Consider the following 25,511-nt stretch of genomic DNA (forward strand, 5'->3'; position numbering starts at 1 on the left):
CAAGGCGATTGGAAGACAGACACAAGCCCTCGGTCTCTGGAGGTGACTTCTGTCAGATATGGAGGAGAGGTATCTCTTCAAGGAAGGTGTTGTATGTCACCCGGGCAAGTGGCTTGCCATGGAGAGAGGTATCCAGTTCCTGAGGGAATTGGCTGTGCTGGAGGTGATTTTAACAATCTGAATGAAGAGCAGGTACCTACAGACCCAGATGAAGCCCAGTGCATGCTGTCCAAGTTTCTACGAAGTGTACCACTGTAACATGACAACTCATTGGCTGTAGTGATTGGAGTGAAGGCATGGGTTACAGGGTAGGTGAAGTGTCTGGCCAACTCGGCAGTACAAATCTTTCTTTCTCCCTATGGCCCTGTGTTATGGCTGTGGAGGGACTATCTCAGAAGTTCTGGCAATTCAAGGAGGGTATGTCCTACTCTCCACTTGTACAGGACAATATCACAGCTGTTAGGAGAAGGCACTCCCCTGCTCTAAGGAGAGAACATGGGCAGTACACACCATGAGGTACTCTCTGGTTCCACCTACATGACAGTGGAGAGGAAGCAGGATGAAAACCTACTTTAATCCATGTCTGAGTACATGAGCTGCAAGGGAAAACAATTGCGAAAGGGTATTCCAGCAAGAAAAACGCTGCTCCAGTTTCCAGTGGGATCTTCTCTAGACAGAGTAGGAGGGCTGATTTTAGAAGTCCCTTCGAGAGAATCAGTAGTAATTTTCACAAGAAGTGAGGAACTCTGATCAAGATTAGAGGGTCCCTGCCTCCAACAAGGTGGAGGAAAGGGACAATCAGGTGTTACTGGACTGTGGATCTGATGGCCTGGCACATCAGACCCACAGGAGAATAAGGCCCTAGTTGATACCAGTGCACAGTGTACCTTAATGTCATCAAGTTATGATGGGGCAGATCCCATTTGTGTTTTTGGAGTGACAGGAGGATCCCAGCAGCTCACTGTACTGCAAACTGAGGTGAATCTCACTGGGAATGAGTGGCATAAACACTTCATTGTGACTGGCCCTGAGGTTTTGTGCCTCCTTGGCATAGACTACTTCAGGAAGAGGGTGTTTCAAGGACCCAAAAGGGTATTGGTGGGCTTTTGGTATAGCTGCCTTGAAGATGGAGGCATTTTGGGCTTGAGTTAAAAAGTGTGCTGGTAGTGTCTAGGAGAGACCTTTTCTAAAACACAGGCCGCATTGGAGATGGCCAGACAATGTCTTGAATCGTGGTACAGTGAGGCCCTTGTCAGCAAATGTGCAGTAGCACACTTTTTGCAGTCCACTGATGTTCCCCAGGGAGGCAAGTGTAGAGGACAAACTCTTCTATGTAATTCAGTGCTGATATTAAAATGTATATGAACTCTGTATGCTTAACACTGCCAGAAGTGCTCCTGAGATGATGTGATCCCTGGCATTGGACATTACTTTTAGTGCATGTTTAAAGCAAGCACCACATGACTAGCTAACTGTCTCTCTATGGGCATGCAGTAAATAAGGATCCTCTTGTTAGGTCTAGTTATAGGAGGAAGCTATGTGGTGTGCAAACATCATAGAATTACAATTTGGGAAGGGAGGCTGATGGCAGACTCCTGGAGCTCCTTTGGAGATATGGGCCAGGGTAAAATGTTTCAACTAAATACAAAATAGAGAAGGAGTTGCCTCACTGAAAGCAAGCTACACCTTGCTTGTACTGGGACCAGTGGTTTAGTTCTGTCCCCAGATAACTGAAATGTAGCGTGTGAGCTTCTGCTGTTTGGTGTTGGTTTTTTCCAACTTTTTTTTAATATTTTTTCTCTCCTAAGTGAGGCCTCAGCTAGCATGGGCTGTTCTAATTCTGGGGATACTTGATACAGAGCTTTGCAGAGGAGCTGCTGAAGCATTAGTACATTGATCTACAAATGAAAAGAGACTGCCTAGAGGTGCCAGAACAAATGCATCCTTTAATATATGGGACAAGAGAAAGAGAACACAGTATTTTTGTTGTCAGTTGCAGGTTCAGCCATCAGTGGTTACTTAAAACTGTATTCAGAAGCATATTGTTAATATGTTCCACAGTGGATGGACTTCAGCACTTAAGGAGAAATAAGACACCTGCCCTTTGAATCTAGTCTGCTGACACGTGTTAAATAATTGGCTAGTCCTGGTACAGATCCAGCTAACTCCAGGCTTCTGAAGGCTGAATGCAATTGCTGGAGCTGGCTGTTCTTCTGAGAAGTTTCAATTGACTCAGATTCAAGAGGCAATACAAAGTAGAAATACCTGTTAAATCTTGCAGGCTTTTGTTGCGTTGGTAACACAGTTACTTAAGGGCTATTCCACATAATTGCTTAGCTTCTAAAAGGAACTGGAACTTGCGGTGTTTCAAACAAACACTACTAAGGGCATGCTTGCTTGCATACCTTTGGGGACAAAAGGGAGGGATAAGCTGTTGAAGGTGAATTTTTCAGTTTTGCCTCCCCCCCTTTTTTCCTAAATCAATAGCAGCTTTGTGGATGAGGTGCCATTAGTATTTATCGTGGACTGAGATTTGTAAGAATATTGATTGCCATGTCTCCTATCTTTACTCTAGAATAACTGCACTGGTGACCTTCCCTGGGCTTGAGAGAGCAAGGGGAAGATAATGATTAGTGGTTGTAGGTTTTGTGCATCTTTAATTAGGAGACAGTTCTTGGCTAGGCTGGCTCTCAGAGGTCTTTTAAACAGGTATTTCTGTAGACAGCAGTGCATGTGACTAGTCCTGCTTTACTAACCTTGTCTGAAACTGAGAAAATGACTAGTTACCTCCTTTTATTTTAATGGGGTAATGACTTCTGGATGGCAGAAGGGAAGATTTTAAACACAAACTGGCCAAGCTGGCTGCAAAAGAAGTTAAAATTTACATGTGCCTCAGCAGTTGGCCAACTTCCCTCTGAACTTTTTAAATAACTTTGCATCAGCTGAGTTATAAAAAATTTACTAGTTGTTTTGTTTTTGAAGAGGTAAGTTACCCACTCTTGCAGACACGACTGGTTATTCTTTAGTATTATATTCTTAAGACTAATTTCAGTGGTTGTTTTAATTTGTAAATTGTAGTATAACCATAGTGGAGATCTTGGCTTGTGGATGTAGTACAAGATAGAGTCTTTTGCTCTCTGTGCTTAGAGTACTCTGTCAAAAAATGCACTGCTTGAGAAAGTTCAGTGCTTTTCATGAAAATTGTGCTTTTCATAATTTTTTTTATTAACCAACAACCAAACCCTCTCAAACACACCTAAAAGCAAAGCTTACTTTTGTTCTAACACAAGAATGTAAGCTTGCTGTAAAGAGCTGAGGAGTCTTTGCAAGTGAAAAGGGTGTAAGACCTTCTGTGGTGTCCTTCCTGTCTGTCTTAACCCATGCTGTTTTCTGTCTGCTGCGTGAGCGTATGAAAAGCTTTGTACCAGTCCTTGATGGTTTGTTTGTATCCTTTTCATGCTAATAATAGGTCAACTGATGAATTTAATTTACTTAGGGTTATATTCATGGTTATGTGACACCTTCTGCCTTGCATGCTTCCAGCTTGTCCAAAAGTTGAATTTTATCAGACTATGCCAGCTGCTGGAGAACAAGTGCTCTTTTGTTTTTAAAAGCTACTCCCTAAATACTGTAAAATAGGAGACTGAATTAGCACTTAAGCTGTATCACTTTGTGGTTTCTTGCAGGCTGGGGTGGGAAGGAACAAGAGTATCCGTCTCACAGCTGTCTTTTCTCTTGCGCGCAGAATGTGTTGAAGAAGAGAGACCAAGTTCAAGCAGAGTATGAAGCAAAACTGGAAGCAGTAGCCTTGAAAAAAGAAGATCGTCCAAAGGTTAGCACTTAAAACTATTCTACAAAAACTAATTTAAGCTTGCACTCTTCCTGAGAAGAATAGAGAAGTAGGAGTTGCCTTTTCTGGGTCTGGTGGCTGCTTTGCCATATAAGCAATTTCTGGCAGAAGTTTGTTGGCAAGCTGGTGTGAAATAAAGATCTAGGTATATAACATGTCCGGGAACTTCTGTGCTAGTGCTCTTCCACCATGCAGAGCAGGATGTCTCTGACCTACATAGCACTTGATCAGCCAGCAGTGAGTTGGAGTGTTTAGCGACATGGCCTGAAGCAGTGGTGGAGCAGTCTCTGGTGATTTAGCAGTATGTCAGCTAGCTAAGTTAAGGTCTGAGCCGTGGCGCTGCTGAACTGTGTTGCAGGACACATGTTCTGATTCTGGAAGACTCTATTTTGCCCCTTCTGCTAGGGAGCTCTTCCTGTGTGGTGCTGAACAGACACAGTGGTTGTCATTGGGTGACAGGATTTGGCTGGACTTCATGCAGAAGCACAGCTGTAAACTGATGTGCTTGTGCTGCCACCTGCTTTCTGCATGAGACAATGTGAAAGAGCCCTATCATAAGTCACTGCAACTTTCTCCAACTATGACAACAGTTTTTGTTCCCTTCCTCTACCTGGGGTTTCTTGGTTCTCGTTCATTTTTGTGTTAATAACTAACAGATGACTTTACAGCATTAGGACTACTATACAACGTCTTACAGGAGGTTCACGTAGTGTATTTAAGAAGTTGAGAAGGACCAGAGCACAGAAATGCGATTTAGTATTTCTCTGATCCTGTGTCTGTCACAGACTCCCCAAGTATTGATGTCTTAGGTATCTTGTGGTTCTCTTGTAGTTTGGTCTCTTGCCTGCCCCGCTGCTGGCTGTTGTACTATGTACTGTTACTTCCTCAGTGTAGCTTTGTTGTGAGCAGGTATTCTAAAGTTGTGTGTAGGGTCGGGGGAACTAAATCTAGCATATCCAACAAGCCAGTTGAACTCTTTAGGCATTTGATTTTATCAAGATCTTGATGCAGTGAGCTGCTGAACTTTGCTAATCTCTACTAAAGCCTTTTGCATCTGACCTTTCAGTGGGATTATTGTGTAAAATACAGCACTTAAATAGCTGTTTAAGAATTTTTTGATTACTTAGGTCTCCTCTCCAGAGTATAAGCATATCTTGGTAACTCCTTGTACCTTTTTTCTAACGATTCTTTTGTGTTATTTACAAGATGAAGTTGAATGAACTAACGTGCATGTTACGAACAAACTCCTTGCATGTTCACAAAACACTGGCTTGCAATTTTCAGATCCTTTCTTCCTAAAGGTAATGTCCGTGTCTGTAGGAGCTAGTAGTTCAGAGCTGTGGCTAGCAGTGCATCGTAATGTTCCGTGAGGTCTCCTGGCTATGACTTGCTGGAAATTAAAAGCAGACAGAGGGTCTGGGTTATGCAGTGAATGCAGTTTGTGTTCCTTTTAGCATATTTAGCTGAATTGGCAGAAATTATGTTAAAATTAAAAATTAAAACTAACAATGTAAATGGAACTTCAAGGGAAAAAAGGCCTTCTCATGGGTCATTAAATGAGGGCCTATCATTACATGTTAATCTCTTCCACTGGAGGGCATTCTGGGACTCACTGTTGACATAATCAGATTGCTTCCACAAAGCTCTGTTGGTGTCATTAGGTCATTGTCACATTTTGATCAGCTTAGAACTTGGTGGCCTATAAATGCTAAAGGCTTTTAGGGCTGCCATAAATGTCTGTAAGCAAATACTGCTCAGAATGCTGAAGTTTACCCCGAAAGCATACTGTGTGTGTGGTGTTTTAACACTAGCACAGCAGTGTAAGTGGAGAGTCTGCAGCCTTTCTGTTCCTAGCAAGTACAGTGGTGAAACGCTCCTTACCTATTTCTTACCCGTGCTGGACCTGCTTTTGCAGTAATCCAGTCAACGTAGTGAGGTGCAGGCGTCATTTCCTTTTGGTGAGATGAAGTCCAACTCTGACCTGCTTTATTCTGCCTGCCTCAAGGCTTTGCAGAGTGGTGATCTGTGGGAACATGGTGACTGTGTGTATTTAAAAAAAAAAAAGCTTATGACAATGTTTCCAGAGAACTAGGAAGGTAGAGGTAAGTTAATGAATGCTGGATTTGTTGTGCTTTGTGACCATTTGTTACTTGGTAATGATGCTGTAGCGGAGTTTTAAAAATGTAGGTATGCATACACAGCAAAAAATGCCATCTGCACTTGATCATGCTAAATTCTAGATGTGAGGTGTACTTAGACTCTAGTCTCTGCAAGAATTATGTGAAAGGGAATAGACATAGGTGCAGAATTCATGTTCTCTATTGAATGAGGCCACCAGACTCCTGAATGTACAATTTTGTGCTCAGTTCTTTCCGGCATATACATGTCTCCTCAGTTTAAATTGACTTACTAAAATAATGATGGACCCTTCCAGAGTGTATTGGAGTTTGAGCCAGTTGTCACTTGGTTTGGGGTGGCTTTTTTTGAGAGCAGCCATCAGTAAGAAAATACCAACTTCTCTGGAAGACCTGTCTTCTCAGCTCCTAGTTGCTAGCTGATATTTAATATGTCCGCTGGTAAAAGCAGATAAAAGCATCAGCATTGATGTTTCAACTTCTGCCCAAATTTCATGTTAGAAATACAACATCTCTTTTCGTCAACCTTGCACCAGATATAAAGTGCTTAAAACCTGTTAATTAACATAAAATTTTCAGTTACTGAGTTGCAACTTCTGGGAAGCAGCAATTATGGGAGGAAAAGTATTTACACTTCTCTTTAGGACTGGTGCATGTGCAGCTAATGCTTTCATGATACCTGTGGAGACTTAGGTAGAATTCGTTGCTGTTGTTCCTTAATTAGAGCATATGTGACCTGTTTGTTGCCCTTTGCTGACCACTGGATTGTCCCTGTAGCTGTAAAATTGTGTAATAGTTTTAGCCTGACCTGTGTGAGAACTGGCTGTGAGAAAGAACGGATTTTTTTTTTTTATAGCTTCATTGTACTTTCAGATCCTGGCAGAAGCAGGAAGCTGGTGAGGTCTTGAACTAAACTGGTTTGGGAAATCTTACATGGTTTTGCTTTCAGACTTCATTACTCTTTCGCCTGATAGCCTAGCCTTTCTTGTTTAGGTAGAATACTTACAAATATGACACAAGGCACACTTGCCTTGAGGGAAGCATCTGCTAAACCTTGCAGACAGTGGTTTGGTAGTTCTTTTCTTCTCTCTTGTAGCCTACGAAAGAACTTCATGTTTGGAGCTGTAGCAGAATGGATTCTGTAGCCACAAGCGTAGAGCTCAGAGAGGGTTGGGGAGGTGTGTAGTTACTGAACCCCAAAGCTGCCTGTAGTGTAAATCCAATTTTGTGAATAAAAGAATACTCAAATTTCAATGAGTATGAAAAAGGTGCTTCCAGTATCTTGAACAGCTTTATTAGAAAACAGATACAGGAACCTACTCCAAGTATTACTGTAATAAAATTGACGTAATACTTCAGTGATGAGCCTTAATTGACATCCTGGAGAAGAACCAGAATTGATACGTTTCTTCCTAAATCATATACTTTGCCAAACTGCATAGCAATCTAACGCAGAAGTCTAATTTCCTGTATTCTTACCCCTAAAAAGCTTCTTACATAGTCTGTCCATCTTCTTCCTTCCTTCATGCCTCTCAAAGAAAAAGGGAATTTTCTGAAACTATCATGTATGAGATGAGACACTACAAACTTCTGCAAAAGTTTTTCCTCCTGCCTTTTGTCTTTGTGCAAGTCATGGCTTCCGGAGTGGAAGTTCACTTTTCAGGCTGGTGCTAGAGCTCGGAGATGATGTCTTCTGCAGTCATGGGCTTAGACTGCATGTGCTTACAGGCTTCCTGTCTGTGTGGTCCGTGCAGCACAAGAAGGGAGAGAAAGGTGTTCATGGCTTTCCTGCTTGAAGAAACATTTGTAAATAGGTCCTGTAGTTGCCTGTTATGTAAAACAAAAGCAAAGAACACCAGCTTGACAGAGAGCTTACTCTGGAGCTGTAGTCAAGCTCTTCAGTTTGAGAACCAGGAACTGAGCCTAGGCACTCAGCTGTTACACCAAGTGGTTTTCCTCTTTGTGTGCCCCTAGCTCTTCCTCAGTCTACCTCCATATCTCGTGAGGAGCTGGATAAGCACAACTGCTGCCACCTCAAGCAGAGAACAAAGTAAGCAATCCTTTCTCCTTGCTAATAGAGAATTGGGGCTCTTTTCCGCTGCAGCCATAACCAAGTTTATTCAGGGTAACTACTGCTAACTTACTGTTTCCTCTGTGGCGTTGTTCAGTGAGGTTTGAGCTACTTCATCAATTTAGCACTCTCAGTGACAGTTTCAATCTTTACTCCTTTTGCTGCAGGTACCCACAGATGTTGAGAAATGTCAAGACCGAGTAGAGTGTTTCAATGCTGACCTGAAAGCAGATATGGAGAGATGGCAGAACAACAAAAGGCAAGACTTCAGGCAGCTACTCATGGGGATGGCAGATAAAAACATCCAGTACTACGAGAAGGTATGTGGCACTGCTGGAACATTGGCAGCAATAATTTTCCTCTAGGGTAGTAATAATTCTTCAGGAAATCTTGATGCTGTCTTGAAGAAAACCTTGGACATCTAAATCAGTTCTCTAGTGCTGTGGAAGCTGCTATTTGTCAGCAGCTTAGTGTAATCTATTGAGTTTCTGGCCACGCTCAAGTGATCTGCATGAGACAAGGCAGCCCTGTGTCAGTATTTCATCCGGATGCTTGTCAATCTTGCATTCTTGAACAAATCACTGAGCAGCAGAAAGAGATCAAAATTGTGTGTTCTAATAATACTACCAGTCTAGAAAATCTCTTGATTCTTCCTTTTATGAAAAAACTTCATGGGTTAATGTACATTCATGGATCTATGTATAGATTACATCTGGTATGCGTAAGTTGTTCTAATCTCTGTCCCCTTGTCCATAGTTTGGTCCCTTTTATGCTAGCCATCGAAATACCTAGTCAGGTGCCTCTGTCCTTTTTCAGTCGGTGCCTGTGTACCTGAGATTTGGTGTCAGATTTTAAGTGAATGGGCCTTGACATTTAACTGCACATGCTGACAGTCTAGTTTTCCTTCATGATGAAACAGTGCTGCCCAATGCAGTAGTCGATACATTAAACACTATTAGGCTTATGCATGGTGACATACTTAATCTTCTTTCCTGTTCGTTTTTTTCCACATCTACGAACTTCTTCCTGTGCTAAGTTACCTCTCTTTGTAATATCGATATCCACTTCCTTTGCCTCTTCCAATGTCTGACTTGTCTGCATTTCCTAACTAGTCACACAGAACTTCCTTCAGCCTGGTCTCTTGTCTCTTCTGAGACCGCTGTGGAGGCGGGAGTCTTAGACTCCACTGAATATCCACCAGTGCCTCTGCAACTGACAGTTAAATCTTTGTATCTAAGTTTTGCTCTTGGCTGCAGCAAGGAAGCTTTTTGGTAGGAAAGCATCTTAACTGCTTCAGGATACACAACTAGAAATACTCTATTTGCCTGCAGTTACAAGTAGAAGGATTAGAAGGAGGATGCTTGACAACAGAGACTTGTGGACATAAGAGCTGGTGATGAGTTTGTCCATTCCTAGTGTTTGATAATAGGTATTCCACAGTCTATATTTGTCCAGTTTGACTTCTGATCTGTATGTGGTTGAAAGAGTAATGATACACAGCACAAGGCCTGGAGAAGTATGTACATCTGGGGAAATGGCTCTAAAGCCTGGAGTAACTTTCTAATATCCCAGACTCCACTTCTATTTTACCATACCAGGCACTACCAGTTTGTTGTGCAGTGTAGTCACGTCCCAGAGGTGTACTGGAGTACACTGTGTCTTTGAACTACCTTCCCTAAATGCATGAGTTTTTCAAGAAAATCTGCTTGAGGTAGTCTATAATAGCTGCCATTGTGTCCACATGAGCCCTCTTCCACAGTCATGTCACAAAGATGTGAATTTATACTACAGTTTGTCTGCTTAGCTGAAAGCTGTGACGTTCTTCAGTTTAGAAGAATATAGCTTGATATTTTGCAATCTTGGGTATTCTGATGATTTTTTTAATGGCTTGGACCAACTGATGACTTTGGAAGGCTTTAATTTGTTTCTGTGGGTTTCTTTGCCTTCTGTAAAAAATCTGTAATTAATGTATAAACACCTGGCTAGCTTTTTTTTGAGCTTGTATTCTGTTTGGTTCTGGAAGGAATGGTCAAAAGTTACAAGAACTGATGTACAATCCATTTTTTTAAAATCTTTATGTCTTTCTTCAGTGCCTTACGGCGTGGGAGTCAATCATACCACTATTGCAAGACAAGCCAGAGACCAAATAAGTACCACCTTCATGGACAGTCTAGCACTTCTATGCTCAGTACCACTAGACATACTGGAACTGTATGAAGGACTCCTTTTGTCAAGTTAACTGAAATACCAGCTGCTCTCAGGCTGGAACAGATGCTCTGAAAACTATTTGAATTTATTTTCCTCACTTTGTGTTTTAAACTGGGGTATGTTTCATCTTTTTGAGTTACCTTGAATGGTTCCTTCTTTATCTTATGGAGTGATTTGGGGTTCATAGTGAAAGTGCACGGGGATCTCGATAAAACTTACCTCTCTAGTCTGGAAGGAACTGATGAGTGGAACACTAAAAAGATGAAAATAAAACTCTACTGCAAGGTGCCAAATGACATCTTTATTACCATTCTGTTTTGTTTGCTAAAAAAACCCCAACCAATTATTGTTCCTGTTATACAGTACTCCCTAACCATTCCTTATCCCTTTTTTTGGATGGACAGGGGAAGGCTGGAAATGAGTATTTTCTATTTCGCTACTGCCCATATGATCCCTCTGGATAAAATGGTTTCTGTAGACTTTTCTGTGTGGGAGTTGGCCTGGTCCTAGACAGAACATACCAACACCACCTGCAGATAGCCTTTGATGCAAGCATGATCTGTGGTTTTTGTGAGTGTGGCATGCTGTTGGTTCATACTGAGTATCTTTGTTTACCTTGGTGATTATGAAGTAATGTCAGTTGGCTGAAGTGTACTTGTGACTGAGTTGGGGAATCAAAATCAGCCTAGCTATGGGAGTGAGTTGCACAGCAGACAGAAGACTTATGGGAATGGTGGAAGCAAGTATGAGTCTTTTGTGTATTTTGTCTAAGGTAGCTCTGGGAGTTGCATGGTAGAATTCTCTTGGTACATGCTTCGAACATTTCTTTTTTTTTTTCTGAACTAGAGCCACTTTGGGCTTGGTTACTTCAGGTGCCTGCTGTAGTAAGGGCAGAACTCTGCTTTCTCTTCCATGTTTTTTTGCAGCAGCCAAAAGCCATAAAGTGTCAAATGTTTGCTTACACCAAGCATCATTGTGTGTGAAACTTACCTTAAACAGGTCAGTACACGTCTGCAGGGGGTAGATGGATACCCTGTTTGGTACATTAGTGTTCATACCTGTCTCTACTGAACCACATGGCAAGTCTTTTAAGACTATTTTTGGTACTGATCTGTTTTCTTAGTTGTTTTTATTGGGCTTTAGAAATGTCACTAGTTCTGCAAGTCCCTTTTTTACCCCTGTTTCTTGCAGTCCAGCCTCAAGTAAATGCCTGCTTGGTGTTAATGGCCTTAGGAATGCTCCATGATTCCCAGGTTCCCAGAGTCCTGGTTTAACAGCATGGACATAAATCCTTTTAACTGTAATAAGTGAGAGGCTTGGGGGTTAATATCAGTGTAGTACTGGGATTGGGGGAATAAACTCTGAGCACCTGCTGCTAAACTTCAGTCATTACTTAACTTCCAGCAACACTCTTGTAAAGGATCTTAGCAGTAATTGAGTGTGTGCAATTTCTATGCTCTCCTGTGGCAACCTGTTAGCTATCAGTCTGGCTTGGACTTTATCATTTCATGAACACCAACTATACCTGAAGCTCCCCTATTTAGCTTGGTTCCTTTATAGCAACTGTCAAGATGAGTTACTGCAGCAGTGTGGTAGCTGTTGGGCTAATGTGGTGGTGCTCTCTGGGTGGAAAAGTCATATTTAAGACAATTTAAGATCTTCCTTTTTAACTCAGCCTCAACTGACTATCATACTAAACAAACTGTGCTCTATGGCTTAAGCTCACTGTTCATCAATTTACACTTTTTTGGTGTAAATGACAACTCTGCTTTAAGTTGCTGTTAAGTCCAGAAACACAAACTACTCTTGTGCGAGAGAAATGCCTAATGGGATAATCTTGAAGCAGTCACAAGTGTTTCTTCAATCTTTCCCTTCTAAATTTATCTCCGTTTAGTAGTGACCTTCAGGGTCATAGTCTTCCCTACTTCCCACAAAGAGTTCAGCATGCTTTTTTGATGTTGTTCCTTTATGGAAAACGGAATTTTGTAGTTGACTCTGCAACATCACTGGGAGTCTAGCAAAATTTAATTTGAACTAATATTTAGACAGTCTTTCCTTCAGCATATTAAAGTGAAAGGATGGTGGGTGAGGTGAGGAGATTTTGTATGATGCCTTACAACACTGAGGTACCGTTCCCTCTTAGTTTCATGTCAAACTGAAGAGCGTGGTTCTGGGTACCGAGTGAAGTTCAAATCAGTGTGTAACTGTGGAGGCTGATGCTGTTGAAGATCAGCTTAAGTTTTATTTAATCTGAGGCCACTGCTCCTGTGGCATAGTTTTTGAACTAGCCTTCAGCCAACGCGTGTTTCTATTTCAAATTCCTTTCTGGCTAAACTGTTGAAAGGCAGCCACACTTCGCGCTTACCTGATGAGTACATAGTTCTGTGGCTTCTGCAAAGTGATCTGGAGGAGAGGTTGGAACATGTGCTTCAGGCAATGGCTACTAACAGAACTCCTCACATGCTCTGGAACACCAAAACCTCTTAAACCCCTACAAGAGAAGTAAAACTTAACATTCAAAAGAGGAGTCCTCTGCAGGAGTTGCTGCAGCGTAAGAAGGGTGACACTAATGGTGGGTCTCTCAGCTCCTATGGGCTATGGAGAAGAGCTGTTGTAAGTTGCTAGGTAACTGGTGAAAAGGCTGTGGGGTCTGGGGAGGATCCTGACTGTGAAGTTTGGGGCAGTAGGAGAGAACTACAAAATAGCAGGAAACTCCTGTAAGATGTAAAGAGTGCACTTACTTAACTGCTGTTAGTGGGAGGTTGAGATCTGAATGGTTAGTGAAGCTCTGACACATTATCTTGTAATCCCTACAGAACAGGAGTCTGTCCTTTGGGTGGCCCAAACCAGAAGTGTGAAAAGTAAAAGGCAGTGATGCAGGGAAGGCAGTGATGCAGGGAAGCAGGAGTAGGAGCACCATCTTTGAGTAATTTACTGAGTGTTCATTCACTTAAGGTCACCCTCTGTACATGCACTAAAATGATGTCAAAAGTAGTTGCACCTTTTCTATAAGCCTATGTAACACGTGTCCTTCAACAGTCCTTAAATTAGCCCAGTTTTCCTTGTAATCCATAGTCAGACCAAGTGCCCTCTCAGAGGATGCATAATTCACTGCTGTCCTGGTTACTTCTGTGTAATTTCTGGGATGTTTGTTTCTTCTCTTAACTGGCACCAGCACAATAAAGCAAGCACTGAGATACTGTTTTCATGCTCAGCCATGAACCATGTCTTGTTCATAGGTATCTTTACCAGGTCTGACCCTTGCAATAAACATTGATGCCTTTTCGAGTATCCATTGAAAGATGAAAAGCTGAGACATATGTAGCCCTAAAGACACAAACTCTTCTGATGCAAGTTCTATCAAAGAATAAAGTATGGACTTTTCACTGAGTTTGGCTTGGATTTTGTCACACTGACACTTGTTCTGAGGTTAGAGTAGTTGGATAAGTGGTAGAAGCATCTGCAAAGCATGCGTGGCAGAGGCAGTCCTGTGGAGGTACAGTGAGGTGGCCTGTTTGTGATGCATAGTGCTTCAGGCATAGGTCCTGCAGATGCCAAGGTACAAAAGAATTCCCTTCCAGCCCCCCAGACTGTTCAGTGTTTTAACAGGAGCCATGCTTTTGCTAAAACTTGCACAATTTGACTGAGTATGATTACTGTTAATGTGGCAGACTGTTTAAATACCTGGTGCTGAAAACCACTGAGGAAAATTGCATAGACTAAACTAGCTCATTAGATGTTCAGCTGTCTTAAGTTTTGAAGGTAGTAACAGCATTTCCCTTGTCCCATTAACTTGCTACAGCAACCAACAAATAGGGAAAATAGGGTCTTTTTTTAAGGTATAGGTGTTGCTACTACTTGCCAGATTTTTCTGTGAAGTACAACTGGGGATCACAGGAATAATCTTACTTTCTGGCGGTGTGACTCTTGCATTTTAAACTTTTTGGGAGTGCTATTTAACCAGTTACACAAAATGTTAATACTTAACTCTGTGCTTAGCACTTTGGAGTCTTGCTGGGGTAGTACAAGTCTTGTACAAGTACTCAGTAGTGACCTGTGCTACTTCTGAAGACACATGGCTAAGGCACAGTACTTGTGCAGAAAATAATGCACTTTCCGAAAGGGCATAAGTAGATCTCACTTATGTAAGTGGCATGGTCAAACGTTAAAGGCTACGTGCTGTCCTAGACTACTTTGAAGGCCTCGGTTCCCTCTGCTTTGAAGCTAAACCATTTCGTTAACGCTGCTGCTGGGATATGTATCTTTACCTTCAGACCAAGCAGCAGGGTTTGGGCCATTTCCCACTGCACAAGGAGACAAATAGCAGAGGGACAGTTTTACAATAGCAAACAGCCAAAGGGCTTTTGTCTTTAGTATTTGCAAATAAAGCAGCACTGTCTTTGTTCTCTTTTCCTCTGTGCCTCTGTCCCTCCTGAAGGTTTGGAGAGCTGGGCCATGCAGGTGAAGGCAAGCTGGCTGGGAATGGAGGTGGATCTCATCCCCCTCCTTGTTGAAGGTGTCAGCACTGGGAACCAAAATGGTGCTGGCTCATTGCCCAGTCTCTTCTGCTTTCAACCTCTGTAAACCCACTCACCGGAACTAGTGTCACCATTCATACCATTAAAAACCAAAATGAAAGCTGTGAAAAGACTTGTCTCTGTGTGAATTTAGCTAGTAAACAATGTAACATTGGGATGGAGGCTTTTGTTTCCTGCACTTGACCAAATCTGGCAACCGTGCTCTTGTTCAGATTCGCAGGCTAGGAAATGTCTTTCCTTCTGGTGCTGGCATGTTTCTATACCCTTTCGTATATCTCTGTATAAATATACTTTGTGTGTTGTTTACTATGGAACTAGAATTGATGGAGGAAAAACACTTTGAGGTAAAACTGTTTGTAATTCTCTATTAGTGTGTACATTTTTTAAAATATGCACCGTTTGTTTACCTCAATTAATTTAATGGAATGGACCAATAAATGTGTTAAAAGATGACTCCTTTACCTCGAATACAAAGTTTCATTTTTTTGCAGCCTTCGCCATTGAAATGACATGTGTGCTTATTTGCAGCTCACTGTCTTACTGCAGAAATACACTTCCCTTAATCTTGTTCCGTTGCTGATTTAACTGAAAGTCATCCTGCTGCTGCTGCAGTACATCTGGTATTACTGGAAAGTGAAGCCTGAAGCTGGGGAAAGATTGCAAGAGTATGTGTGTGGGTGGAATGGGGTGTCAGCAACTGCCTCAGAATAGGAGATTGCGTAGCAAGTAATCAAACTCTGCTTGCTGCATCCCTGGCTCAACCTGAGGCTGCCTGATTTGCCTCCAGATTGTTTCAGTTACTGAAGGGCTTTTAACTTGCCTTTCCTTAGTCCAGGAGTTTGGAAGCCACTTAATCTTCATTAATTCAATTAGTGTGTAAGTATACACATAATTTAAGCACTGATCCCTCTAGGACATGCCAGCCTTTTGAATCATGTGTGGATTTAGCTGGTAACGTCTCATGCCAGTTGCTGTATTGCATGATGTTCCTTTAAGTAGGGGCTTCAACCCAACATAAAGCTGGAGTAACTGCAGGTGACTTACCTGGCATCACTGTCCTACACCTCCGTAAAGCCTGCAGGAGCAGTGTGCTGTGCTGCCTGTTCCTAACCTGTTACAAGAGCAGCACATCCTGACGGTGTGGGTTGAAATGCTGGTATTGGCTCTCGAGCCCCTGCGGTCCTCCCGTGAGCTCTGTTAAAGCGCTGTGCAGGGACAGTGGACAATATTCTGTACATTGGGGGTGTGAACATCTGGTCAGAAGTGGTTTATTGTAGGGATTAATGAAAGTGTCTTAATCTTTTTTTTTTAAAAAAAGAAAAGATGCTTTTTTAAAAATGTATTTAGCGATCTTCTATGTAACATTGATTGGCTATGCTGACATGTCTGAAGCCCTTGGGGAGCAGGTGTGTCTTGCTGATGACCATGTGCACATGGCTTACAGATCTCTGCTTCATCAACCAAAGCTACAGAACTGCACTGTAGTTTCTGAATGAGCAGGCACGAAGGAACTAATGGAAAACTGATCCTCTGGTTTCCTCTTCCACGCTGAATGATCCATCTAGAAATGCCATTTTCACTTCTGCCCTGTTCTTGTCCCTCCACTCGCTGGCCGAGCAGTCTGGCAGGAGAACAAAATGCTTTAAAGGCTGCTAGTATGTAATATCTAGTGCCAGTACTCTGCAAGGTGAGTACTGGAGAAATAATGAGGCACATCTCTTTGTCCTGGGTGAGCTGTGGGGCCAAGAGGCCATGGTGTGCTGAGAAACGGAAACACATGTGAGATGCTTCCTGTAATGATGATAACTGTGAGGACTGACACTTGGCACTTTGGTAGTGCCAGAGAGTTCAGATAAAAAAGACCAAAAGATGCTTTAGCTGGTACAGCCTCTGTCACTACTCAGTCAGAATCTGAAGGGAGCCAGTGGTTGAACGTTGTTTGATGGCCACGATGCTGTGAAGAGCAATAAAAATGCAGGTTACAAGAGAGCTAGCAAACTACTTTCTCAAACTACAGATTGCTTTTTCTTCCCTATCAATTCTTTATCTTAAACTTTGCTGGAATGTCTGTGGCTGGCCAAGTGCTCCTATGATTCCTCTCAAGCACCTGCCAGCCTGTCTGTAAGTTACTCTTGAGTACAAGCAATGACATTGGCACCATTTGTCATCTTTCAGACTTTTAAGTCCCAATAACCTGTTTGTGTTGATAAGGGTGCTCCAAATGGCTATTTGGAGCCAGTGTTAAAAACCCGTTGAGTAGCTAGCAGTGACTCACTGTTAAACAGCAGGGTTGTGTGTAGGAAACGAGTCACTCTTGTGTCTGGAAAATGAGAAGGAAAGCAGAGCCAGAGGAGTGATGAGTACAAAGTAGCCTTCCCCACACTTGTAGTCCGGCTGACATCAGGTGTCAAATGTGTTCTCAAGTCCAGAAAGCCTTCAGAGTTCTGGATGAGGCAGATGTAGGAGCTTTCCTTAGAGTTACCTTTTCTTTTCTTTCTAAGTGGTAACACTAAAGGCAGTATACCAAGTGCCTTTAGATTTTGTACTATTTTCTTTTTTTAAATTACCCCAAATTACATTAGCCTATCCAGCACCTGCTTACAGCTGAATAAAAATTTTATTGTTGCATGGATTAAATATTATCACATTTCGCTTTAATTTCATACTAGAAGAGTCTTGCTGTTCTAGTAATGCAGTGAGCTGGAGGGTCTTGGGGAGAGGATGATGGTCAAGGTGAGATGTGGGGGGAGATTTTGCAGGATTGGATGGAGATGCTGTCTGAGCTTTCTCTTGTCAAATTAAGCTGGTTTTGTGCTTAAAATTTGTTCTTGAAATTGCACCTCTCAGTTGCTCTGTAGCTGTTGGGCAAATTCACTGGATCAGAAAAGTAACAATTTCCTTTGCTATGTGGTAATGGTTTCTCTGTGAAAGAAACGCTTGAGGGATACTCAGATTATTCTTTTTTATGACAATGACTAAGTAACCTGTAATGGATTTTTTTAAAAAATGTTTTACTTTGTGTAGGATTATTCCCTTGTTCTCGTTACTACTATTTTTGGTAATATCAAGCACTCTATTTGTGTGATGGCTTGGCCCCATGGGATTATCAACTCTTAAACTCTGCCAAATACTCCTTTTTCCAGCAATTAATTTAATTTCCAGCAATTAAAAAGATTAAAAACATTGGCTAGATCACTTGCAAGTTTCATTCTTTGAATCTCCTTGATACTCAACAACTCATTTCTGCAAGATTATTGTCTCTTCCAATTTTTTTTTAATTAAAAAAAATTAATTCTTTCATCTGTATTACACACTTTAGACCTAAAATCAGAAAGTGTGGAGAAAGTACAGAGTGTTGTTTTGGACAAACCCCTTTCTATTCTTTTACCTTAAAGGGAGGAAACTCAGGCAGCCGGCTAGAAAAGACAGAACGAAACAGAAGCTGCTGTACCAGTTCAGTGTGATTTGGTAGATCTTGTTGTAGACTGTCGATGTCACTACTCCTGTGGTGACTAAGGACAACTGCAGCAGGACAAACACCTTACCTGTAAGACAAGAACATGGTTTGTTACCAGGGATTAAAAAATGGCTCTGGTACCTCCCTGGCAAATCTAGGATCACCACTGTGTGGAAGAGTGATGTGGTCATGGCTTCACAAGTGCTAGATGGTATGAGCTTATATCTGCTTCTGTTCTAGACCAGGACTGAATGGCTTTTCTTCTAGGCGCAGGACAGAAGATGCCACTGGAACACTGTCTGTTTAAATGGTCTAGGTGTAGAGGTAGCTGCATGGAAGAGCAGTAATAAACTGGGCAGTAAGTGCTCCTTTCCCTAGAAGGTAGAGAAATAGTCTTGGGCGAATGTCTTCAGAGCAGGGGAGATTTTCTTCAGGGTCTGCTTCTGTCCTAGTCCAGAACAGTGGACCTCTGGGTTAAAATTATAATAATGCCTGAAATGGGGAGGTGTGTGTGATTTCTATAATGTTTAGAGCAGAGGAAAGGCAGAAACTGAATCCTAGTGGAAAAAGCTTTTTTGCTGGTGTGCACCCTTCTGTTTCTGTTGTGGTAAATGGGGGAAGAGGAAGTCGCCCAGCCCTGCTGGGATGTGGAAACTGGGAGCAAGGTCAGGGCTATGCACAGAGCTTGCATAGGCTGTGGCAGCCTTTTCCAGCTGTGCGGCGCCAGCAGCCAATGCCCCAGGAGACCACACTGCTACCAGCAGGCAAGGGCTGTTCTGCACCATGGTCCTGCTTGAGAGCTGGTCTGCTGCTGTAATCGGGTGCAGCCTATATGGCTCTCAGGGTGGAAATTAAGTATTATGGTTAATGATGATGCTTATTTTGTGGGGTTGAGCTGTGCTGTTTGTGTCAGGTAGGTGAGTTTGCTATAGGACACATTGAGCACAAGCAGTAGGAATGAACTGGTGACAGAGCAGTGTCATGTTCATATGGCAGAAGGGACAGTGACACAAAGGGTGGCTGTGGGGACATGTTCAGAGGATGCACAAGCAGTCATGGGCCTGAGGTGCTATTCGAATGCATGGCCAGTCCTGTCTGATTTGTCTAAATCCAGGTCATTGGGGTAAAAATGGTAGCCTTCAATATGGTGATGTAAAATACATGTATTTTACTATTTTCTGATACATTTTTGAATAGAAAAAAATTTCTGCTTCTGTTTACCAAGAAGGGCCAATTTTTATGGAAAGGCTATCCTTTTTCATTGAAGTCACGATCTGACAGGAACAAATTGCCAGGTAATGCTAGGAGACATGAGAGAGCATGGCTGAAAAAAGGTGGAAGGAATCTACCCTTCCCAAAACTGGAAGAAGCCAAATATGAATAGAACAGCGTTTCAGCCCAGCGTCTTGCTTCTTTTGGTTTTCCCTGGGGTACTGTGTTTTTGAGCAACACTCCACATGTTTTCCCTGCCTCTGAGCTGCACAGTGACAGTAATCTCTTGAAGCATGTGCTGAAAATTCTGTGGATAAATGATGATGCAACCACAGACAAGAAGTTTGGGTGTGACAATCTTGTCCTGCAAGTTTCTCTGCTCTTCCCTTCCCATTTGTGGTACCAGCTGTTCTGGTTTTATTACACAAAGCACGTATTGAAGCAATAACTTGCCTTTCTCTTTGTACCTTAGGCTGAATGGAGAGATTTGAGGGTTTTTGATTGCTAAGGTAACCAAAGTACTTACCATAGGATGATCCTTCGACATGCTTGGATAACATGGACCTGATGGTTGGTAAGGGGATGAGGGCAAAGAGCATCACTGCCCGTGCTGCAATGCAATGAATATGTAGTTATCATGAGTTCCTGCTCCTTGTCTCACAATGCATCCACCACTGCTTTTGAAGACGACATGCCTCCGACTTGGGCAGAGCCTTTGCTTCACCTTTTCTTGTCCTTGAGTACCAGAAAGAAGTACAAGTCTTTGGTGAGGAGTGTAGGTCCTCACTTCATCCAAAACCACCTATTGCTCCCCCTAGCAGAGGTTCTTTGCCCAGACCAGCCATGGTATCTTGGTCTCAGTCCAAAATCGCAGCATAGATGGAATATAGCACTGTCCTTTGAGATAGTGAGGCTGATGATTTGAGTCTAACCAGTAGAGAGAGCTCCCCATGCCACATGGCCTTGACAGAAACAGTACCTTTATAATACTACAGTTGTTTTCTATCTTGATGCTTCTGACTTAGGGTATTTTGAGGCTTTCTCCAGTGTTGAGAATTTTAGGAAGCTGGAATTACATTCCTGTCAGCAGAACCAACCTCAAGTGAAGTCTTGGTCCACATCTAGTGTACCAAGGTGATTTTGCAATGTGGGGAATAAGCATCCTGCACAATGCGTAGCAGCATATGTTCATGATGGACTTAAACAAGCATATTTAAATTTTATCTTTTGTTCCCCAGCTTGGTTGCCTAAATAAACAAAGTTTCTTTAAAATTACACTCAATGTTTGGCTTAGTACACATATATAATATAGTCTTCTCCTTTAGAATAAGTTTTGGTTTTCAATTTCTCATCCACTGTAGGGGCAGACAGAGAAATCACTTCAGGCTGTTTTTCTTAGATCTTTTTCCTGAAACCTCAAAGCCATGCAGCATACAGTTCTCAGTTTGTCAGATATGAATCACCCATATTACTACCACAACTGATGAAGTTCTTGGGGTTTTTTTCTGTGTTACTGTAGAGGCTATGTCCCAACAATAAACTTGCTTTTCCTTCGTTGTGGGATTCTGCCCCATCTATTGTTACCCATCCCTTGGTCTTTTATACCATGTAAGATTTGTAAGCTACATTATCATGGTGTTTTAGTTGCTAAAGCAGCTCCAGTGTTTCACTATTAAGTTTCCCATTGTCCATAAATGCCTTAATGTAAGAAAGATAGATCACGTGCTAAGATGTTCACTTAATAGGAAATCTCCACCACTTTGTTTCTGTTGTAGGCTTGATCCTTACCTCACAAGAAGCATTTCCCAGTACTGCAGTGGTGTGGTCTGACTAGTACAGGCAGCCAGCAACAATTCCCACTGCCCCACAGTGTGAGCCATTGTTCTCCTGCTCAGGTCTGGGCTATGACCAAGTGACAAATTACAAGTCAGCTGGCCTTAAACTAAGCCTTGGCAGGAGCATTTGCCTCCTCTGGATATCATAGGGTGCTGAGTGTAGAAGTACAAAGGAGCATGTGGAGAGAGGGTAATGATAATGAAGCCTTCTTGGGAACTGCTTGTGTAACCATCTGCCATGATCCCTGCTCTGAAACTCATGGCGAAGCAAAGTGAAAGCCCTTCTCCTGATACCAAAACACCCAGCCCCTTTTGCAGCATGCACTCACTTATGCAAGCAGCCATTCAACTCACCAATGTAGAACAGGAATGTCCACCGCACGAAGGCCATGATGAGGATGCCAGCACTGAAGGACATCACTCCAATCATGATCATGGTAATGTCCTTCAGGTATTTGGAGAACACAAACACCCCTAGGAAGCTGGTGATGAAGATCGCATACCCAGCAGCATTGCCATAACCAATCTCCACGGCATTCCAACTTAAAGGCTCTCTGAGCAAGAAGAGTGGGAGTACATTCATTGCACCAACCACGGCAAGGTCATAGAGGATTGCTGCCACAAACAGCATGGCTATGACGAGTTTCGAGGGGGATGCTGGAGTGGAGCTGCTGCTTTCCACAGGTTGGGAACTCTCTACTTTTGCTGCTCCTGCGTGGGCTGGTAGCTGGCTGCCCACCTCCTCTGCACTCTTGGCTTTGGCTGGGCATGAAGCTGCTGCCTTGGGGACTGTCAGGATAAAAACACTGTAGAAGAGGCAGAAAGCATAGCAAGCAATGCTGAAGCTCACCAGCAGAGTGCCCTCTCGATAGCGGTCACTGAAGCCGACAAAGAGGTAACCAGATGCCATGCTTCCCACAAAGCCCGCGAGGCCATACACCAGCTCAATAATAATGAGCCGCAGAGACCTCCTGCTCTCAGAGGACCCCAGGGATCCCAGAGCCATGACGCCTGCCCAGAATGTGGTGAAACCTCCTGTCAACCCATTGAAGGCAGCAGCCCCGTACATCACCTCGATTGGCCAGCCCAACAGGATCAGGAGGAGCAGGAGAGTTTTGGAGCACAAGTAGCCAAGAAGAGAAAAGCAGATGGGGATCTTCCGATGCATCCTGTCTCCTAGCTTGGACAATCCATAGGCTGACACCAGTGGACTCAGGCCCAGGACTAGGTTGTAGATGATATAAAAATTAGAGACAGCCTTCTGCTGAGCATCTTCCTGTGCATGGGTGGGAGCGGTGGCATTGGTTAGGTTGTAGTAGTTCTTCACCACCAGCAGCAGCGCTGTGTCGTAGAAGGCACTGGCCACTTGGGAACCCAGGACCACCGGCTCAACCCACGTCCTCATCACTGTCACACCCACCATGATGCTGGTGATTGTCTCTTCTTGTGGAGAGCTGTCTGCAGGGAGATGTGCAGGAGGAAACAGACCTTCAGAAGCTCTTCTCTAAAGGCATGCTTGAGGAGAAGCAGTGGACAAAACCCCAAAAAGACTATGAGGCTGCACAGAATCAGAAAGTTGTGCAAGAGGTGATCTGGCTGGGAGGATGTTTGCACCTCACCTTGTTATGCATCAGCATGCACGCACATCCCCGAGCTGCTCTGATCTCTGGCTCGCAGACAAGAGGAGAGGCTTTTGTACAGCTGGAGAACGCCCTGCGCTCACTGACTGCCGCTGCTCCTCTTCCTGGTGTAGTTTCAACAGAGGTCAGATGACCCAGGGGAATTTCTCTCTCCCAGTTTAGGAAGTGAAAATGCCCTGATCAAATAATTGCTGCAATTTGGGGTGGTGGTTTGTTTTTAGTTTGCTTTGGTTTGTTTTTTTTTTTTTCCCTTTTGGCATCCTTCATGTGTCAGAGGGCTCTCAGGGTGGCTGCGGGGGCAGGTGGATGGCTGTGTGCTTTTTTTGTCAGGTAGTTTAAGAATTCCTCTGAGCTCTTTTGCCTTTCTTCTACACAAATATGTTGTTTGCTTTTTTGCTCTTACTTGCTCCCATCTGCCCTGTTGCTGCATCGTGCCCTTTAAGTATTTGTTGTATGTTGTTGTTTCAATAATGCAGTCAGGAAATTACACCAAAAATAAATTAGAAGGGAAAAACCCTAGTTTTGGTAACCTGCCTCCCACAGCTGCCACTCTGCCTGCTGCGTTCTTTGGCTTTACGATAGCGGAATTTCCAAGAGGAGGAGAGAAGTCCCAGTTTATCAACAGGCATTGGCAATGGCTGTGCCCCAGTTAATCAGCCAGTTGAGCTGGAGACTGGGGTGGGTGACAGCCCACCTCTGGGGAAGCTTTTTCCAGTCCCAGCCCCTCAGGGCAGTAGCCGTGCGTCTCTGCAGGCACAGCTTTGCAGCTTGAAGTCAACCTCCGATTTGGCTGATGTCCAAGGGGTTCAAGAGAAGCGACTCACCCCAAGCAGCTCAGGGTCCCTGTGGGTACATCAGAGCAGCTGGCCAGAGGCACGAGTGGGATATGGTTCAAGCAGGCTGCCAGCTCCAAGGAAGAAGCCTGTGGTCTCAGCTGCAGGAACTACTTGGAGGATATTTGGCAGCCTCAAAAATTCTAACACAAATGATAATGATCTCATTCTGCACTGGTTTAATGAATCATAACAGGCAGAATAGTAGTCTGTTCTAGGAAGATTTATGATGATTACTTTAAAAAAGAAATTAATGATTAATTTGTAAGAACAATGTTAAAACCTCCGTCTGTTTCACTCTCTATTGCTTCAGGTGCCATTTACTCAATGCCTGGGTACTCATGGCTCGAGTTTCGTTTTTTCTCTTTGTTCACTTGTGCAATAATTTGTGTTTTGTATTTCGATTCAGGGAAAAAAGTCACAAGAACTAACAGCGAAAGGAGTGGGGAATTGCCTGCTAGAACGATTTGCTGCTAGACAATTTCAGCTTCACCAGAGAATTTGGGGTTTTTTTTGGTGAGGCCAAATAACTCATAGCCAGTTGTAAAATGTAATGTGTATTGTTCCAGTGGTTGACTCTTTTCCCCCAAGATTTTCTGCAAAAGTTGTCTAGTTTCTTTAATTTTTATTCAGAAGGTGGGCAAATCTTTTTCTCCAAACCCTAGAATATTTCCTGAGGATGGGAATTCCAGACAGCCTTACTGAACACCCCAAGGCACCAACCTGTGACCAGTTTAACCAACAAATGCTTAAAAATGAAATCGCCATGTTTTGCTTCACCCAGAGACCCCCATCTCTTCCACCAGACATCAGAGGGAAAGATAAGTGACTTCTTCCAGTTCAGGCTTCAAGTGTGGGACACTGGTTATCTTGGAGTGCAGAGGTGTGTGACAGGCCCTGCACTTGAGAATCTGCAGATCTGTTTGACTCCTAAATACGGGATGTTTTTCCTCCACACTGTGTTGCATGTGTAGGCTGCCTGGCATGTCACCTGACACTCTTGACATTTAGGTGATAATGGGTTATGCTTAATGCTGTTCAGGCCTAGGTAATTAATGAACTGTGCTAAATGCCATTAGTAATCTCATGAACTACATATGTATTTCTAGGATCCTAAGTGTTCATTCATGTTAAATATACTTTTTAGAACTAATTCTTGTAGAAGGCTATAGTTTCACATCAGTCATTGCAAAACAGTGAGTGCTAAAGTAAGAGTTTAGCCCAAGCTCCAGAATATTTCCAACTGCAAAATACTTTTCAGGAATACCGTATTAACTTGATGCCTCAAAGACTTCAAAATTACTGTTCTCTAGCATCAGCTTGTCCATGTGCCCAGTCCTTGTATTACTAATATTTATATGGATGTTTGTATCCACTTTAAAATACATTTGTGCAGCATAAACACAGTGGAGCCTTAAGAGAGTGGCCCTTGATGTTTAAGAAAAATGCACCTACAGAATCATTGAGACTAGTCTAAAAGCAAAAATAGATTGGTGTAGGCCTGCTGGAAAAGGAATGCATCCCTCTCTAGACTCATGTTGTCTGGAGGCCCATGAGTGGCCAGGTCAGCACCAGGTTTCACCAGCTCTTGGGCATTTGCCTATCTAGCCAAATAAAAGTGTTTAATGTCTCCTTGTGGTGATGTTATACATTCCTATGCAGTATTGCTTTTTCTTTTTTTAAACCATTAAAAAATGTTTAAAAGTTACATTAAAAAAATTAAAATAAAATA

The 25,511-nt window shown here is 42.9% G+C and overlaps 2 protein-coding genes across 2 annotated transcripts; one reads left to right on the forward strand and one right to left on the reverse strand.

The window, feature by feature from the left end:
- The first annotated feature begins 58 nt into the window (after window positions 1-58).
- On the forward strand, window positions 59-10,572 carry LOC104492762 (sorting nexin-30-like). Its single transcript, XM_010135355.1, has 4 exons — window positions 59-128; window positions 3,687-3,832; window positions 8,224-8,376; window positions 10,147-10,572. The coding sequence occupies exons 1-4, from the start codon at window positions 59-61 to the stop codon at window positions 10,204-10,206; spliced, it is 429 nt and encodes a 142-aa protein (XP_010133657.1). The 3' UTR covers window positions 10,207-10,572.
- Window positions 10,573-16,698: 6,126 nt separating this feature from the next.
- On the reverse strand, window positions 16,699-22,729 carry SLC46A2 (solute carrier family 46, member 2). The gene is made up of 4 exons (XM_010135354.1): window positions 21,661-22,729; window positions 19,998-20,081; window positions 18,191-18,347; window positions 16,699-16,756 (listed from the first exon to the last, which is right to left on the reverse strand). The coding sequence occupies exons 1-4, from the start codon at window positions 22,727-22,729 to the stop codon at window positions 16,699-16,701; spliced, it is 1,368 nt and encodes a 455-aa protein (XP_010133656.1).
- Between the last annotated feature and the right edge of the window lie 2,782 nt (window positions 22,730-25,511).

The sequence above is a fragment of the Buceros rhinoceros genome, unplaced genomic scaffold, assembly GCF_000710305.1.
Source record: "Buceros rhinoceros silvestris isolate BGI_N320 unplaced genomic scaffold, ASM71030v1 scaffold3434, whole genome shotgun sequence".
NCBI lineage: Eukaryota > Metazoa > Chordata > Aves > Bucerotiformes > Bucerotidae > Buceros > Buceros rhinoceros.